Source organism: Tyto alba, unplaced genomic scaffold, assembly GCF_018691265.1.
Source record: "Tyto alba isolate M040663 unplaced genomic scaffold, T.alba_DEE_v4.0 Super-Scaffold_38, whole genome shotgun sequence".
Lineage (NCBI taxonomy): Eukaryota > Metazoa > Chordata > Aves > Strigiformes > Tytonidae > Tyto > Tyto alba.
In genome coordinates, this window is record NW_024881313.1 from 18,406,354 (window position 1) to 18,425,215 (window position 18,862).

Consider the following 18,862-nt stretch of genomic DNA (forward strand, 5'->3'; position numbering starts at 1 on the left):
CAGGTTAGTCAAGCAGGACCTGCCTTCCATAAACCCAGGCTGACTGGGCCTGATCACCTGGTTGTCCTGTAAGTGCTGTGTGATGGCACTCAGGATGGTCTGCTCCATAACCTTCCCTGGCACTGAGGCCAGACTGGCAGGCCTGCAGTCCCCCAGATCCTCCTTCCAGCCCTTCTTGTAGATGAGCATCACATTTGCTAACCTTCAGTCAACAGGGACCTCCCTGGTTAGCCAGGACCGATGATAAATGGCTGAAAGTGGCTTGGTGAGCACTTCTGACAGCTCTCTCACTACCTTTGTGTGGATCCCATACAGTTTCACAGACTTGTGTGTGTCTAAGTGGTGTAGCAGGTTGCTAACCATTTTCCCATGGATTATGGGGGCTTCATTCTGCTCCCCATCCCTGTCTTCCTGCTCAGTCGGTGGGTACCCCGAGAACAACTGGTCTTACTATTAAAGACTGAGGCAAAGAAGGTATTAAGCACTTCAGCCTTTCCCTCGGCCTCTGTCACTATGTTTCCCCCCACATCCAATAAAGGGTGGAGATTCTCCTTAACCATCCTTTTGTTGCTAATATATTTATAGGAACATTTTTAATTGTCTTTTAAGGCAGTAGCCAGATTAATTTCTAGATTGGGCTTTGACCCTTCTAATTTTCTCCCAGCATAACCTCACAACATTCTCGTAGTCCTCCTGAGTTGCCTGCCCCTTCTTCCAAAGGCCATAAACTCTCCTTTTTTAACTGACTTCCAGCCAAAGCTCTGTGTTCAGCCAGGCCAGTCTTCTTCCCCACCAGCTTGTCTTTCAGCACATGCGGATGGCCTGCTCCTGCACCTTTAAGATTTCCTTCTTGAAGAGTGTCCAGCCTTCCTGGACTCCTTTGTCCTTCAGGAGAGCCTTCCAAGGGACCCTGTCAACCAGGCCCCTAAACAAGCCAAAGTCTACCCTTTGGAAGTCCAAGGTGGCAGTTCTGCTAGCCTCTCCTTCTTACTTCTCCAAGAATTGAAAACCCTATCATTTCATCTTCGCTGTGTCCAAGACAGCCTCCAACCACCATATCACCCACAAGTCTTTCTCTGTTCACAAGCAACAGGTCCAGCAGGGTACCTTCCCAAGTTGGCTCACTCTGCTGCTGCATCAGGAAGTTATCTTCCACACACCCCAGGAACCTCTTAGACTGTTTACTCTGCTGTATTATTCCAGCAGACATCTGGTAAGTTGAAGTCCCCCATGAGAACAAGGGCTAGTGATTATGAGACTTCTCCCAGCTGCTTACAGAATATTTCATCTGCCTCTTCATCCTGGTTGGGAGATCTATAACAGACTCCTACCATGATATCTGCCTTGTTGGCCTTCCCACTGATACATATTGTCCTGGCTTTGGCTGGGATAGAGCTAATTTTTAATTCTTAGTAGCTAGAATTATGCTGTGTTTTGGATTCAATATGGGATTTGGTATGAGAATATACTGATGTTAACATACCGTAAACCACGACACTTACCCATAAACTCACTCAACCCTACTGTCACCATCATCAAGCTCTAGAGAGTCAAATGTTCCTTTGTAGTACGAACTTTTCCCAAACGACATGCAATCCGGACAGTTAGTTACGGCCTGCCACCCAGTTTGGAACGTCATCAGTACCAGCATCTTTATGCAAACTCTGGAAAGTATCAACAGCCTACACGTTACTGCCACTACATGGCAGACTTGGCCTAACTAAAGGACCTATTGCTAACAAGCTTAACTAGAAGGCAGAAGGATTCTGAAGTTAATTGAATGCAAAGTTCCTTAAGCTATTTCTTGAATCCACAGGTTTTTTTTTTCTCCACTTAAACATAGTCAGCATATCAAATGGTGAACACTTCTCAATATGTTTATTCATCAGATAAAGGAAAATCTCAAAAAAAATAAATCAACGGGATCAAAAAGCAATTCATAAACGCTGTATAACAAAACCTCTGACAGCCAAATTCAACAAAGCATATTTCCACTGAACAACACTAACAAATCATTTTTAGAGCAAATGCACTGGTCCCTTTAGGCTGGCAAGTGACAGATGCTCATCTCTATAGAAGTGCTGTAAGATACATTGACTAACCTGAACTGAAGTCCTGGAACTGCTGCACAGACACCTGAACTAGCTCTGAAAAAGCTTCATTATAGCCAAAGTATTTTTTGATTGACACATCGACTTATTTCAGCTAGGCTCTTCTTCCACCTAGGCAGGATTACTGTGACAATTACTACCATTAGTTTGCAGAGGTATCTGGATAGAGTTTGTATGGAAAAGAGCCAGCACAGGTCAGTTCAATCCAGCAGAAAATAACTGCATCCAGCAACTCTGCTCTGGACTTCTCTATGCAAAGAAGTCAGGGAGAAATGAGATCACTGTGGATTAAGCTATAGAAATGGATTAATGTGAAATGCTACCCTGTGGAGAGAGAGAGAGCAAAGAGCTCCCGTGCTTTAGACTCTACCTTATTTCTGCTTACTCTACACCAGTCTCCAATGCCATGGAGAGAAACATGCAGAACAGAACAATGACAGCTATTGCCCTGACACTGCTCTACTTGTGGGGTCCCCAAGCTTCACTGCCACTGAAGAGCTACAACTGCTTAACATTAAGATAATGAAGGGGGAAGAAAAAGGTTCAGAAAGGAATTCAGAAGAAGGAAGAGAGTTAGCAACTATCTTCTCCATTAAAGACTGAGATTTATCAACTGTGTTATCAGGAATTGGATCAGTATAAAAAGTAACCTGTCAAATTCCTCACAAAATTAAAGGCAAGGAGAGATCACCTCATCATCTCACTTGGTAACAAAAACAAACAGACTCTAAGAACGCATGTCTTCAAGGCACTGGACATTGTGGAGGAAGCATGTGAATGCACAGCAGTAAAAAGTCTTCACACACTAGAGAAGCACCATTATTCACTTAAAGCTGCATGGAAACAGTGTAGCCTCCATCAGGACAGGCATTAACCCTGTGATAGCAAATCTATCTATTGAAAAAAAAAATTAAGGGAAAAAAAAAATAAATCAAAGTCTATTCTTTGCTACCATTTAAGAGTTCTTATTTTCCCTGAAATGGATAAGACTTCTACATTCTGTTGTTAAAAAGCTCAGACCTAAAATATACAAAGGAATGCTATTTCAATAGCATTTCCCATTTTTATAGAGAATAGATTTTTATAGAGAATAAGATTTATTAACACCGTATTTTGTTGCACCTCATTTGGGGGGAGGTAGGGAAGCACTTTCCTAGAGAACATCAAGAATTCCACATAAACTACACAGAAGATGAAGGATCTCTACTGCACACAGTTCCACTTCACACCTGTTTTAGAGAACATGCCACACAGCTGGCACACATTCTTTTAGTGGTCAGTAAGACACATCTTATGCCCAGGTCCAGTTAAACTTACTAAGTTTAGGTACAGGTTGCGTATCCCAAAACTGGTATTTGCGTTTGGTAGCCTCATCAATATTCTTTGCTGGGCCTTGGCATGCAGAGAGCAGCTCCATCGCTCTCTGGATATCTTGAAGCTTCTGCATTGGAATGGCTGGATTCTGTACACAGCGACAAAAGGAAGAGGAAGCTTATTGAGTATGTTTACTTTGAACACTTGTACAAACATTAATTTATTTTACTGGTAGGTATTCTTTCATGTGCTCTTCTCATCATGGTTAGTTTAGGTATAACCTTCAGAGGCAGGAGGACAGAAAATTAGGTGGGCAACAGACAAGCAACTTCACAAAATACTTAACAGTTCTGAGTAGCACTTGCATTTAGCCATGAAACTTCAGCGTTTTTAATACACATACTGTGGCATCAAGGCAGGATACCAGTATCACAATAAAAAGTTTTTTTATATTCCCTACCCCACACCCCCCCTTGGTAAAATACAGTAAAATGGCAAAAAGCAGGTCAGCTTAGATATCTAACAATCTACACACAGAGATGTTTGAAGTTGTACATTACACATACAACATAAAATAGTATTGAAATCAGCTACCATTCAGTATTTCAGGTACACTGTGTTACTACAAATATCCACCTTTTAACCTTTGTTATATTGTGTCTGTCTTCTATTAGCTTACAATTATTATAGTAGGTACTTTCGGCATTGTATCATATGTAGGAGTTAACCATCTTGCCAGTAACACCAGCTGTGCCAACACTCAAAACTAAAGATAATTTCAACTGACAAAAGCAGACAGACATAAAATAAACCAACTTTCCACTTAAAAGATGGAAAAATCTTCATAGAAAAGTTATTTGAAAAACATAAAACCTAAGCTTAAGCATGTCTAAACTGAGCTCTTAAATCGTCACTTTTGATCATTCTGAGTAAGTGTAACTGGAATATTACCTTCATAGAAACGTGAAGACAAATAATAGCAACAGACTTCTAAATCTAAATTATGTATTTTTTCTCTCTTTCTTTTTTAGTTTATTTGTTTTGTTTTGTTATCTCCTGAGTGGTAAGTCCTGTTCTGAGGCATACTAACAGCATGCCTGTGCTCACGTTTTCCCAGACTGCAGTGCAATAAGTACATTTGAAGAAATAGTCTCAAATGCATTGGAAAACTTCAAGCAACTCTGCATTGATTTCAAGCCAGATGGTTTTTTTACTGAATATCAATGGATCACTATTTCCGTATTTCACTTTCTTTCTAGGGTTCATGTGTTGAAAAAACACCATAAATTACAAATAATGATGTAAAGTTTCATTTGGATGGGCATCTGCCTCTAGTATCCTCAGTCAGAAAAGGAGTGTATCTCCCTGCCTGTAGCTCAAGCAGGCCATCATTTTGTATTTATAATAAAAAGTTGTACTCTCTAAACATTACACAGTTTCTTTCATTAAGTATTGCAAAAATGTTACCTGTGAGCATGCTTTTAATACCTGCCATCTGAGTAGTTATAAATTAACATATTTACACACTTTAGAGCAACACCACTGTAGCATAAAGAAAAAAAAAAAGTCAACCCTGTTTCTTGATCTGGATTACAGTGACATAAGTTACTTTTCTCAACTAAAACTCAATTTGTCTATTACACATTGGCCCGATACAAATACTTCTAATGACACTAGATAAATTCTGAAATCTTACCAGTACACTGTGAAATCATACATAAATATTGACATACTGTAATTTGTTTTTTACATTTAAGACTGTAATGTTTTTTCTATATTAAGAAGAAGAAAACAGAAAATAATTAAAAAAAAATACATTAGGTTCTAAAATGATGTTACTAGCATATATAAAGTAAAAAGTCATGTTCTGGTACTAAATACAACATGGCTAGGTACATCGGGAGGAAACTCCTTTCCCTTCAAAACGTTCAGAGATCAGCCTGGCTAAGAAGTTTACTTTCAACCATTTTTGTTTTCCTTTAACGGAAAGCAAGAAAAACCTACACAGAAACTAGAAAAAATAGTGATTTTGTTTAATTTCAGTTTAGGGAAATATCTCCTCACAGCACAAAATGGCACTGTTGTGCAACAGGGCTGAGGTCTGCAATGATTTTTTTGCCTCAGTTTTGGTGACAAGATCTGACCTCAGACCTTTGATGTCCCTAAGCCTTGTAGCACAGTCTGTGAGACTCCCATTAACCACAGCACGAGGGAAAGTTAGGGACCACTTAGCTCACTAATCATGCACAGGTCCCTAAAAACAGACTGGATGCATTTGAGGGTGCTGAGGGACCTGGCTGATGTTACTGCATCTATCACATTTGAAAGGTTATAGCAATTAGTGGAGGTTTCTTATGACCGGAAAAACGGCAATGTCACACCCATCTTCAAGAAGACAAGGGGGAGGATTTTGAGAACTCAGGGGTCAATACTATTTAATGATCCAGACATGACAATGAATGCTTTCTCTGCAAGTTCAGTTGATACCTAGTTGGGAAGAATGGTTGAGATGCTGGACTGCAGAGCTGCTATTCACAGATACTTTGACAGGCTGGAAGCAGAAACTTCCTCAAGTTTGACAAAGGCAAATGCAAAGTCCTGCATCTGGGACAGAAAATGTGCATGCAATGACAGAGACCAGCATGGACTGGCTGGGAAGCAGCTTTGTAGAAAAGAACTTGGAGGTCCTGGTGAGCAGAGAGCTGAACGTGAGCCAGCAGTTTGCTGGCCAGCAAAGAAGGACAGCTGCATATTGGGTTGTACCAGTAAGACTGACCAGCAAGCCTTCCCCTTTATCTGACACCCCTGAGATCGTGTCTCACAGTTTTGGGTTCCTCATTACAAGGAAAACATTGACATAGTGGAACAAGTTCAGTGGAGGACCACCAAGATGACTGAGGGGCTGAAGCACATGACATACAAGGAGAAGATGACAGACCTTGGTTTGTTCAGTTTTAAGAAGAGAAGATTAAGGGAGTAGGATAAATCTTACCGCTGCCTAATGGGAGGATGCAAAGAAAACCAAGCCAAGTCTTTACAGAGGAGCATAACGATAGGACAAGAAACAATGGTCACAACTTGAAAACCAGCAAAATCTATTTAGATATAAGGAATTACTATTTTTTTAACCATAAGCATACTCAAACACTGGAGCAGGTTGCCCATAGAGGTTGTGGAGTCTCCATCCTTGGATACCAAACAACCTCATCTAGGCCTGAGCAACATGACATAGCTGGATCTGCTCTAAGCAGGACATCGGTCAAAAGACCTCCAGAGGTCCCTTCCAATGTAAGTTACTCTGTGACTATGATGTGTAGATCATTGATGACTAACTACAATAATGACTGATAAAGTTGCAGATCTGGCAAGCTTCATTTGTGTCAGTGTGGACAGTCTACATCACTGGGACTTGTAATGGGGAGAGAACAATGTCTTGTGAGATGAGCAGTGAAGTGTCCTAAAGGTCATCGTAAGCATACAATGCTAACAAGCATTTAGTGCTGTGGTTACACTCATGCCAGTGTTTAAAAAGTCCAATAACACAAATAAGAGAGGGGGAAGCCAAGGAGAGTCCCTGTTCCATTTGTCTCATCTCCAGACCGGTGCACCTGTTTACAAACTGACCTGGCCTCAAAATCCTTTTTCAAAATCATTTTCAATGAGTTCAGAAAACCCACTGAGTATTAACTGATGACCCTGCATATATTCTCTTAGAGCTATAGTGTACAATGTCACTTTCCTCTGAAATATTTTGTAAACCTCTTTCCAACCAAGAGCAAACAAATGCTAAAAGCCTTTTTTCTATGACAGATTTCACATAGCACAAGGAATATAAAATTCCAAGTATCACTTGAGTAGCAGAGAAAATGAATATACTTCTCCACACTGATTCAGATCAGCAGTCTAAGATGCTTTCAAAAAATCTTAACTAGGAAAGTTGTCCAAGACAGGGAAACTGGTCTACTTATCAGCATGTACACCTGGAACACAGCAGAGAAGATGAAAAAAACCAGCCAACACTAATGCATTTGCAACTAGAAGAAAGTAGAAGCCACATATGAATAGTAAAATGGTTTAGCTGCCTAGAACTTGAGAGAAAAATAAGAGCTTTTCTTTTATACCACTAAAAGAGAAAATTTTGTAACATTGCTAACAAACTGGCTAAAGTTCTTGTGACAGTAAAATAATCACAAAGAGTACCACTCTAAATACACAGCTTAGAACAACGATAGGCCTCCACATTTGCAAAACGCATCATGCCAGAGAAATGGTGTGCAAGACTGCAGGGTGCTGAGGACTAAAATCTTACACATAAAAACAAACAAAAAAGTGAAGTAGCTTCCTTTTAATGTAATTAGAGGCATCATATGGAACAATAAGTTTGGTCAGCAGGGAGCAAAGGAACTCCCAGGATACTGCAGCAATGAGCTATGCCTTTATGTTAATATTAAAATTGACCTTGCTCCAATTGTAAAAGAGTTTGGTTACTTGGTTATCACTTGCAAACAGTCATCTTGTATTATCAATTCATGCTACATGCTGTACAGAAACACAATATCAATACAAGATCAGAAAGTACTTAAGTTCTACATATTTTAAAGTGTCCCCTGTGCCAAATGTGCCCATTCAAAGCAATAGGAGTGGCAGAGAGATCTAAAGGGACAACAAAAAAAAAAAACCCTATCAGTACATTAATGAGCCAGAACACAACTTTTTTCCCTAAAATTAATTTGTAGCCTCAGTGTACTTGACTGATCTTAGTGATATAACAGTGTAACTTTCTCCACACTGATCTGATAAATTGAATATAGCTACTTCAACATGCTCACAGACAATGCTATTTTATCACAAGCCCACAAAGACTGTACATCCCCTCATGTAATTTTGCATTCTTATTTACAGCAGAGGGCTTTCAGACGGCAAAAAGTTTCTTCAGTCTGTTCTGGATCTCCATGTTACAGATTACCGCATTTTATGTAAAATGATATGGGGCTTGTTTGCCAAATAAGACTCTGGTTAGTTAGCACAGCCGGTACACCTTCCCTCCTGCCGCTGATGCTTGCCATGAGATAACATTATGTTATACAAGTTACTGAAACAGCACTAAGCCAGGTTAGATGGTGGCTAAACTAAAGGCCATCAAACACAAAATCTATTTAAAAGCATTACCACTGCAGATTAAGATTCCCTGTGACAAAGCTGCCACTAGCCTGAGTTCTAACTGTTGGAAAAAACGAAACACCTCCTCCTCTGCTTTTCTTAGAGTATACCACTGTGGTGGTGATGACAACTCTCCAGCTAACTTCACACAGTCTGCAAACACCAGGTCTTACCTTGCTTCTGTCTCTATTCAGGACAGTAGCCATTTGCTTAATTCTGATACGTTAAGGCAGAACTACCAACTCACTTTTACAAAAAGCAACACACAAATTAAAACTGAATTAAAAAGCAAGCACAAATTAAAACAGAACCAGGCTCTCACTTTTGAAGGCTGTTGAATTTTAATCTCCTGGGAGTCAGATGCAGAATCTGATTTGGTGCCTCCAGAATTTGGTTTCTCCTTTTTTCTCTTTTGCTTCTTTTTCTTCTTCTTCGCTCCCAAATCCCCTCCAGGACTTCTGCCAGAGATTCAGAGAATGTGCAATGAGAAAAAATCAATACCACCAAGCTTAAAACTCTAAAAAAGTTAAATATGGGAAAACCATCCTTTTAATATGAAAAATCTAACAGCAGTTAGAATGCGAAGGAAAGGCAGGGAAAGGAAGGAAGGTGGGAAATGAGAGCATTGAAGAAAAACTTCCTGCAAGTGCTTTCAAATTTGTTTCATACTGAGACAGTAGCACAAGCAGGCATTTTGACACACTAGTGTCAAATTGTGACACTATATAACAGCCAGAGCTCTTCTACAGGCTACTACCATGCACAAACATTAAATGACCAAATTCAACAGAGTTTGGAGGAACTCAGGAATGCAGGAACTGAAAAATGTAACCTCCCTGGAAATGCAGTAACTATTAGTGGCCCAGTATTCTTTTCCCCTTCATGCTCAACTATCAGGCACATCTGAATTTGAGAAGAATCCAAACAAAAACATTCTGTTTTCAGGGAATTTGGGGTTTAAGTAGTGATGAAAGTTTTGCTGACATCTCAGTAAGAAACAACACAAAACTAACCAGATATTTGTCCTTTAAAACAGTAAGTACAATGGGGTCAACTAATAGACAAAATAACAAAACAACAAAGTATACATTGCATATGCAGATTCTGACATATTTTGACTGCTGATAATAAAACTCCCTTCCTCTTTAAGGAGATTCTGATTTGACAAAAAAAATCAAGATATAGAACCAAGATTAGATTAGAATTTGCAAAGTGTAGGAAGTGTTGGCAACTCTTGGACATAAGGCAAATAAAGAGTCAGTGAGTCAGTTAACACTAAATCCTTTTCAAGAGGTTAATCTCCCAGCAAAATCACATGTACATAATAGAGCTCAAGACAGCGGGGGGTTGGGGGCTTGGGTGTTTTTCCCTGGAAAAGAAAAAAAAAAAAAAAAAAAAAAAAAAATCAATGCAACAAACAACTGTTTATTTTAATTCTGGAGGGGAAAAAAAAACAGGTATGATACCGGCAACCCAAAAGAAGGAGAACTCAGAAGAACTTAACTAAAGTTATTAAGATCAACATGTTTGCAAGGGCCATGTTATTCACTGTAACATGCTCACTTTCAAGATTACAGTGCCCAGCCATATACCTTGTCAGAGCTGATCAGCAAGAAAATGCCCAAATGTCCAACTGGGAGGCCAAAAGCCTGCAACTAATCAAACATGCAACTAAACACTCATTTTTATGAGATCATTACTGTTCTGTAGGACACCCTGCAGTGAAAGATCAACCCTATGAAGTCCTTAACATTCACAGTTACACCTTCTGAGATGCTAACTCGGTGGACAACAGTGTAGCAGACCAAACACACGAGACAGAAGAGAATTTGTAGTATTTACTAGAAGTTTGCAGAAACAAAAGATGGGAGTTGTAGAAGCGAGGCAGGCAGAACATTTTCTATTGCAGAATGAAGATACTGCCTGATCACCTAGACGATTCTGTTAACAATTCCGATACTCTCAGTTTAAAATAATCAAATTTAAATCCATTTGAAGGCCTGTATACCAAGCTGACATTTTGTACAGAATTTAAACACAAAACCGACCCAGAGGCCTAGGAAGAGGTTATAAATATGAGAGTAAAAAACCAAATGTTTATAGGACCTAGAACTTTACCACCTCTAGCAAAACTGAGATAAAAATACTGAGGAAAGTGATTTCACGTTTGCTAAAACTCATTTAATGAGGTACTCTTCTACTTTCTTGAACTGTGCACAAACTTTTGCCTTTTCCTTTAATAGCTCATATACAGCAAATTATGCCACCGTGTCCTTGAGCTGACTCCCAAGCTTTTTTGTTGAATATCTACTAGGAGCCTCAATAAACACCATTCTCAAACAGACGCCTTCAGCAGGCACTGAGCCCCAGGTCGCACCGATGAAGTTCACTTGTCTTCTTGTCTTTCAGCAGAAGCTGGCCCAAATCACACCACAGGGGAATTCTGCTCACTGGGATTACCTAAGGTTCAATGTTTTATTTAGTTTGGTGAAATAATGAACAACTGTACTCAAAAGTTTGGCAGATATGGAGAAAAAGAAGCTTTGCCAAGCTTTACTAATGTTATCCCCAGTTAAACTGTACTTTTATCAGCATAATCTTAGTTTGTTTATTGACCAGCTCAAGGTCTTTTTCATATAGAAATGCATATTTTTTAGCTGGGAAAGAGGGAAGACAGGACTGAATTGCTGTAAACTATACATGGCGTTTAAAACTACTCATTTTTAAAAAAATCTGAAATCCTAATCCTTGGCTTATGACCTTCAGGTTTGGAGCTTTCACACCACCTCTTACAAAATAAATACTGGTATCTTTGTCTGACAGGTTACCCAGGGACCGTTCAGAGCAGTTATTTATGCATAGTCTCCTGCTTAGGTCAGTCTTTTTTTACTGTTACAGTCCACAGGATGTAAAAAGAGGATTTAAAGAGAGATCCACTTGTCCTTCAACTACTTAGGCACGCCTGCAACCCAGAGATTTGGCAGCCTGCGGCACATAGAAACTTCTACTGAGTAAACAGCTTTGTCCAACACAAGTTACAACCAGAGATACCAAGCAAATTAGGGTAAAAGCAAAACCAAAACATCTCAGAATTTCTTGTCCTTCTCATACTCTGCCTTGAAAAGAAACAAAACACTCTAGAACTGGGAGCAAAAATGCCTGGGAAGGGAGGAATTTTGTTGCTCAGCTTGTAGTAATTATGCTGGACATGACAGCACAAAGGATATGCAAAGGTAACAAGATTAAAAGCAAAGACTCATATTGAAAGCTTTTCTCTTAATTAAACATTCTTGTGTGCTAAGATCCGAGCTCTCCTTTGTCTGGTCAGATACACCTATATGATGACACCATGAAACGTATCTCACTTTTAGAAGTTTGGGAGGAATAAAAAATAAAATTTTCCAACTTCTACGATACCTGGCCTTTAAGCATGAAATCTCTTTTGCTGAACAACCCTGCTACCGTTAAAGTGACACAACTCAGAGCGCAGGTCCCACGTGGGAAGCAGGAAAAGGATATGCAACTCAGGTTGAAGCTACATCTAGCTGTCAGGTCAGGAAACATAACCAACATAACCTTTTCACGCATCAGGTCAATGCATCTGTCCCAGTCCAGCCCACCACATAGACCACAGCTGGTTACACCACAAAAAATATTCAACGTTAGACTTGAGGAAGATTTGACTGCGTCAGTCTAGTAGAGACACGCTTATACCAGTAGCACTTTGTTGACAGGAGGGCACGCCTACACACTTAGGCTGAGGTGTACCTAAGTGCAGACGTGGTCTAAGATATTTTTAACTGCATCCACAATGACAGTTTTATCAGTCTGATGAATAAGTGAGGCCAGCACAAAAGTGACATGCAAATCAAAATTCAGCTGAGGCAAAAGAAGAGTTAAAAGACCTCATTCTGCCCCAAAAAGATTTAACCTTGCCACAAAATCAGGCTATGGATATGACTCTGAGACAGTCACTTAGGCCCACAGTTTTATGATTTTGTCTGCAAATTACAAATGCATGCCCATGATCCCACCCACATACCTTTCCACTTATGTACACACATCTGGTGTTTTGCATAAATGTGAAAAGAGACTTTTCCTTCTCCCTGCATGTGTTTTTTGTTTTGGTTTGGTTTTTTTAAACTGAAATTGGGGATCCTCACTGCATTTGGGGAGGAGTGTAGCAAAGGGTGAGAAACTGAAAAGCTGAGATGGAAGAATCAGGAAGAATATGACAGTAACCCTACTCAGCTGGTCAAACCGTTTTGGCTTCCCTTGGTTTTGACTTATCTTTCCCACTGAATATACATCAGTGCCATTTTAATTGACTTTTTGGACACTAAATTCTACTTTAGCAGAAACAGCTTTTTGTAATATCAACATCTGTTTTAAATTACATGGAATGGTAATTTTAAGTTAGCAATTTCTCAAATTTAAAACCAAACATGTACTTCAGATGTTTATTTTTAAGCTGCAAAGGCCTAGGCCTGTGTGGGGTTTTTGTCTTCACAGGATTTTTTTCTCTCTCTGTGAGTAAGTGAGGTTGCAAAACTACATTTCTGAAATCGTTATATAGATCTTTTGATCACAAAAATCAGATTTCATGTGTATGGGCAAGACTCCAAAAAATTTCCAAGTGGTATTATTTATACTAGGTCCGTCCTTGGTTCATAAAGAAAATAGAGGCTTAGACACAAAGGGCTTTTCCATTGCTGTATTAGACTACCACTACTTCAAGACAATAAGGTGGTCCTGACCAGAAGTGCTTATGTCCTTCAAATTCCACCTATTAAAAAACTACCACTACTAACCACCTCTCTGGATGAAGACTGTATTTGCATACATTTCAGTGCTTAGAAATGCAAGTTTTTTGAGCACGAAAACCTAATAGCAATGCCTTAAAACCCAACCCAACAGGTATTCCTCAAAGCTTTGTGTGTTTCCTCTGCCTCCCTCTTCAAGTCTATAAGGTTATACTCCAAGATTTAAATCTCACCTGCTAAAACTGAGCACTGCCTCCAGTACCTTAAAAATATATATATTTTTTTTTTAATGTAAAAGTAGTGCTGGTTGTAAAGTTTCCATTTAACAATAATCAAAGGGGTATATTACTAAACCATTAAAAGTAAATAATTTGTGAGGGTTGGGGGGAGTTGTTTAAAGGTCATACTTTTTCCTCATCTGTTCACTAAACGTTCTGTGCCCAAAGCCTTTCTGCAGTTGAGCATAAGGAGCTATTTAGAATTAACTAAGAGACCTTACAAAGCTAGGCCCGGCAGGGTGGATTCAGGTGCAATAAATACATTTTTTTTACATATATACTGACAAAACTATTTTGTAAACAACACTTTATTATGAAACAGAACAAATACAGCATAATGCATCTAGCAGAAGCAAGCTGCAGACACAGAACAGAAGAACAGCAATGAGTCACACAACATACATAATCCTGCATCTAAAAAACAGGAGCAGAAACAGAGGACAAAGACATTTGCACTGTTGACAGCTATAAAGTGGTATTTTCTGCTGCAGTCATTCAGTGCTCGGGCACATGAAAAAATTGTAATTTTTAAAAAAATTTGCTAAGTCATATATATATATATATACAAACCTTGGGGGGTTTGTGGTCAGTATTATAAAGACCTATTTTCAAATGTCAAGACACAGCTTGAAAGTAAATTCATTTACAAAGCAATTCTACTCCAGTCTTACAAGCAACACATACTCTGCCTCCTTCTAAAAAAGTGAGGGTTGAAATAGCATGAAATTAAATACTGATCGGCAGCAATGGAGACCACTCAGAATTTATCAAGTCAGTTGACACAGAGCCTCAAGGAGTAAAACTGCTCATAAATTTCTTAGGTATATAAAACCTAGTCTAAAAGCTCAAAGCAAGATTTAAAGCTACCTCAGAAATTAATATACTGTGATAAGGAGAAAACAGGGAATAATTAGGCTCCTATTACCATAGGTTAATCTCCCAGATCAAAAGTAGATCTTTGTGTTTGCTGTAATGTAAGATTTTTTTTCTTCATTTGATGGAATTTGCTTGAATATTTCAGCCTGAAGACAAACAGTAGCAAACAAGATTCTTAAAGATTACAGGAAAATAAAGTCATTCAGAAATCAATATTAGACTTCACACATCAGAAACGTGACAGAAAACTGACACTTAGAGGCTTTTTATAATGGAATGATGTACCACTAATTTAATTAAACTTCATATTACTTGGAAGCATTCACTTTCTTATTCAAAGTTGAGTAAAGTGGGTTCTTTGAAATACTCATTAAAATACATTTAGGATATTCAACAAAAACAAATTTTGGGGAGAACAGCATACAGCCCACAGCCGCAGCAGCTGTCCCTCAGAGCTCAGTGAGACCCAAGCTGGAGTAGAGCAGTGAGCTGCGATTCAGAACACACCAAAGTGTAATTCTTTGTTCCCTGGCTGCTTCTTACACGCTGCTTCTGCACTTGCTGCCACAGCAGCCCGAGCGTGTAGCCACAAGCCTAGCTATGCTGCAGAGGGCAGCGACAGCTCGGTCGTGCACACAAACAAGAGGAAACTGGAGTAGGAGTAAGGTACAAATGAACTCTAGAGAGGCATCTCCCACCTATCAAACAATCTCACCCGGCATGTCAGATTAGCTACTACGAAGAGCAATAAATAATCATTCCCTGTTCGTAGCAGCGTTACTTTTACATACTTGGGAATCATCAACTGTGGCATATTTACGCAAAGAAATGTAACAAAAGTCCCGAGATAATGAAATGCTATTTAGTCCCTTTTTAATATCCTGGATTTATAATATTATAATTATTTTTGACACAAATATTTTAGTGTGCATGCCATGAATTCACTGACAGAGCAAGCACTGAAGTTTTCTCCTTTCCTGCTTTTTAGACAAGTCAGTCCTCCTAAATCTTTTAGGATCTCTTACATTTAAAATGCAGACCTGCCTGTTGCCAAGCAAATCTTAGGGGCAGGAGACGACAAACCACGTACATCCTCAAACATCAATCACCTACAGGAATGCTCTCAACCAGATGAATCAGAAATTCATGAGGAAGGTACTTGTGTAGCAGTGTACAGATTAACCAATTTCTATTTCAGGTTACTCCAGCCACTCCTAGTTGCGACAACAAAGTGTTTTCTCTGCAATCCCATTTTCTAACCCCTCAAAAAAGTAAATTTAAATGAAGTCGATTTTCAAAACACGTTCCTCCCACTTCCCTGTCCCCAAAGCCCCCAACTGCGGAGCAAGCCAGACCCTCGGCACCTCGTTCCCGGACGGAGCCACGCCACACGCAGCCCAACACTCGGGTGCAAGGGGCTGCATTTATGCCGGCTGCCTCTCCCGTCAGCTCCTCGAGCAACCCGAGGCAGCGCCTGATCCGCAGCGTGGGAAGATTTAAGACGCCAAGATCAGCGGAGAAAGAACTACAACCAGAACAACAGCGTTTGCTCCGGCTAATGCCTTGGCAAAACACGCGCTCTACTCTCCACAGCGTGTGGATTTAGAGGTAATGTTTCCTCTTGGACAATAGGTGACGTTGAGGAGAAGTGTCTGCAGGACAGACTGACAGAGACGATGCCCGGACAGGTCCCCAGGTAGGTGGGGGGGCCGGCGGTATAGGAGTGCTCCCCGAGGGAGCCGCTCACCTGGAAACAACCGAAACGAGTACGGGAGCTCGGGGGCACTTCCCCAGAGCGCCGTCACCCACTGCGGGGGGGCTTCCTCGCGGCCAAAAAACACAAGTAAAACCCCCAGATCCTGAGAAAGCACAGACAACGAAACAAGATTTCCCCTCCCTTTTAAGGCCGGCATCCGGCGGGAAGCGCCAACCTCGCCGCCCCTCTCACCTCAGGCCGGGGGCCCGACCCCCCTCCCTCCCCGCCTTCAGCGGAGGCCGCCCCGGAGGGGCGAGGGGACCCGAGCCGGGCGGCGCAGCGGGGCTGCCGGGTCCTTCCACGCCCGCACGCCACCAGCTGCGGCGGAAGGCGGCCCGGGAGGAGGGCGCGGGGTGCCGCCGGCGAGGGCCCCTCGGCCGCGGGCGGCACAGGCGCAGGCGCCGCGACGGAGCACCGGGCCGCACCGCGCCGTGCAGGCCGCCCGCCGGCTGACAGGAGCGCGCCTCGCACCCCCTCTCCTCCGCCGCCCGCCCAGCCGCGGGGCCCGCTCCGGGCGGCGAGGGGAACCCGGCCCGGCCCTGCCCGCCTCGAGCAGCGGCCGCGGAGGCACCTCCAGCCCTCCCGCTGCCGCGGCGGCAGACACGGGGGCTGCCTCCCGGCGCTGTGCCTGCGCGCCCGCCCGCACCGCGCCCCTACCCCTTGGCGTGCTCGGCCTCCTCCTCATTGTCGCCGTCTATGCCGCAGGTGTCCTGGTCATCCAGCTCCAGGCTCTGCTGGCTGGCCGCAGACTCGCTGTCCTCCGCCATCACGGGGGAAGGAGGGAGGGAGGGGGCGGGGGAGCCTATGAAAGGAACCGGGGCGCACGGGCAGATGCAGTCCGGAGGAGCTCCCTCTAGCTGCTGTCCTCCCCCGTGCTGGCGGAGGAGGCGGAGGCCGCCGGGGCTGCCCGGCCGCTCCCTGCCGCCCCGCGGGGGACCGGGGCGGGGCCGCGCCGCGGGGGCTCGGCACCCTGCCCTGCCCCCCCCCCGCCCTGCCCCTCACACCCGGGCGGTGCCGCGCCTGGGCCCGGCCCCCGTCTCGCCTCCTCGTAGCCGACATCCAACCCGCGACCCGTCCCTCCCACGGGCGTTGCGGCCCCCGCCGCCGGGGGCGGCCCGAGGCGCGGGCCCGGCGGTGGCCCACCCGCGCCGTGGGGTCGGGGCCTGTGAGCGGGCGGGAGCCCGCTCGGTGGGGCGGTAGCTGCCGGGCCTCGGCAGCATCGGAGCGCGTTTTGCCCGCGTTTCCTTCTCGCACCATGAGGACTTCGACGCCAAAGTTGCCGCTGGAAGACGCTGCTGAGGCCGCCGTCGCCGTCCCCCTGCACGGCCGGGGCCACCGACCCTCGCAGCACTTGGGTTTCCCGGAGCCTTTTGTATCTTCACATGCTGCATGCTAGAAAAACTGGAGTTGAATGGTAATGATTTGAACGCAGGAAAACAAATAAAGATAAACTTGTGTTAATAATTTGAATGCTCGTGACTTCCAGGGTCATATCAAGATCTCTGGATGAGATTCAGAATTTCTGAGTGCTTGGTTTTGCAGTGCTGCCAAACATCACATTAAAACATAAGAACAGAATGCATCAGTTGTAATTTCTCCTTAACTCCACTGCCCTCTTGAAAGTCGTCTAATGTGAGGAAGATACTGCTTTCTCCGATTTTGATTTAAGGCGGTGATTTGGATTACTTTCTCCTAGTTTTGATTTAAGGCAGTGTCATGTTTTGCTCTATCAGATACTGTAGGTGACATGTCAAGTAAAAGATCTCACTGACCAAGCAGAAGACAGCTAGATGTCCCTTCATCTGTACCCTCACAGTCCAACTCTGAACCTATGTGTATTGAGCACCAGCCCTGGGCCCCTCTGTGTCCCGCTGCACTTGGTCCTTTACAACTGGCGAGTTGTCACAGGAACTTGGAATGCAAATGTGTAAGATTCTTGGAAGAGTCAAAGGCAGACAATGGAATGATGAAAAATCCAAGGCCCAGGTCACCCCATTAGTTGTACTTTGTCTGTAACAGTTCTCCTAAACTACCTCCCAACTTCTCTTGGTCTAACCAAGTAATCAGTTGTATCAAAGTGCTGCCCTTTTGCTATCAAATAACAACTGAATATTTGTTTCCTGCCACAGGTGAACTTGTGGAAGCCCTCACTGCTTTGTTGTGAAAGGCCAGAGGGAATGACAATTCTGAATTGGTAATGGAGAATGGGTTTATCAGCTGTATGATCTGTCATGGTACATTCTGATGTCTCATGACTACATTGAAACCTTCAGTGACTTCAATCTGTGCTAGACTTCCATCATCTGACAGGTATTTTATGTCTTGGCAGTTTTGAAATACTCACTGCGCTAACTAGAAAATTCAAGGGTACTCAACCAGTAAGGCTAGAAAATATTCAACCAGCACATTCCAAATAAAATAAACCATGTCAAAGCATATGTACCTTTAACACCAGCAGTTGTTCCTGAATATGGTTAAATTGTGAAGGTGGTGTTGATCTTCCACAAATGAGTAAAGGGAGGGAGAAAAAAATTCTAGACAGGTAGCCTACCCTCAACTATTGCAAAACTGATGGAGTCTGTAACTAACACTTGGCCAAGCATG

At 42.5% G+C, this 18,862-nt stretch overlaps 1 protein-coding gene across 1 annotated transcript in view; it reads right to left on the bottom strand.

Annotated features, from left to right (window-relative positions):
- Window positions 1-17,214, bottom strand: part of NMT2 (N-myristoyltransferase 2) — a 36,496-nt gene extending 19,282 nt beyond the window's left edge. The window contains exons 1-3 of the mRNA XM_042801988.1: window positions 16,916-17,214; window positions 8,908-9,043; window positions 3,429-3,573 (exon numbers count right to left, since the gene is read on the bottom strand). Of these exons, the coding sequence (XP_042657922.1) occupies window positions 3,429-3,573; window positions 8,908-9,043; window positions 16,916-17,025 (391 nt within the window). The 5' untranslated portion in view covers window positions 17,026-17,214. The remainder of the gene's footprint in view (window positions 1-3,428; window positions 3,574-8,907; window positions 9,044-16,915) is intronic.
- Between the last annotated feature and the right edge of the window lie 1,648 nt (window positions 17,215-18,862).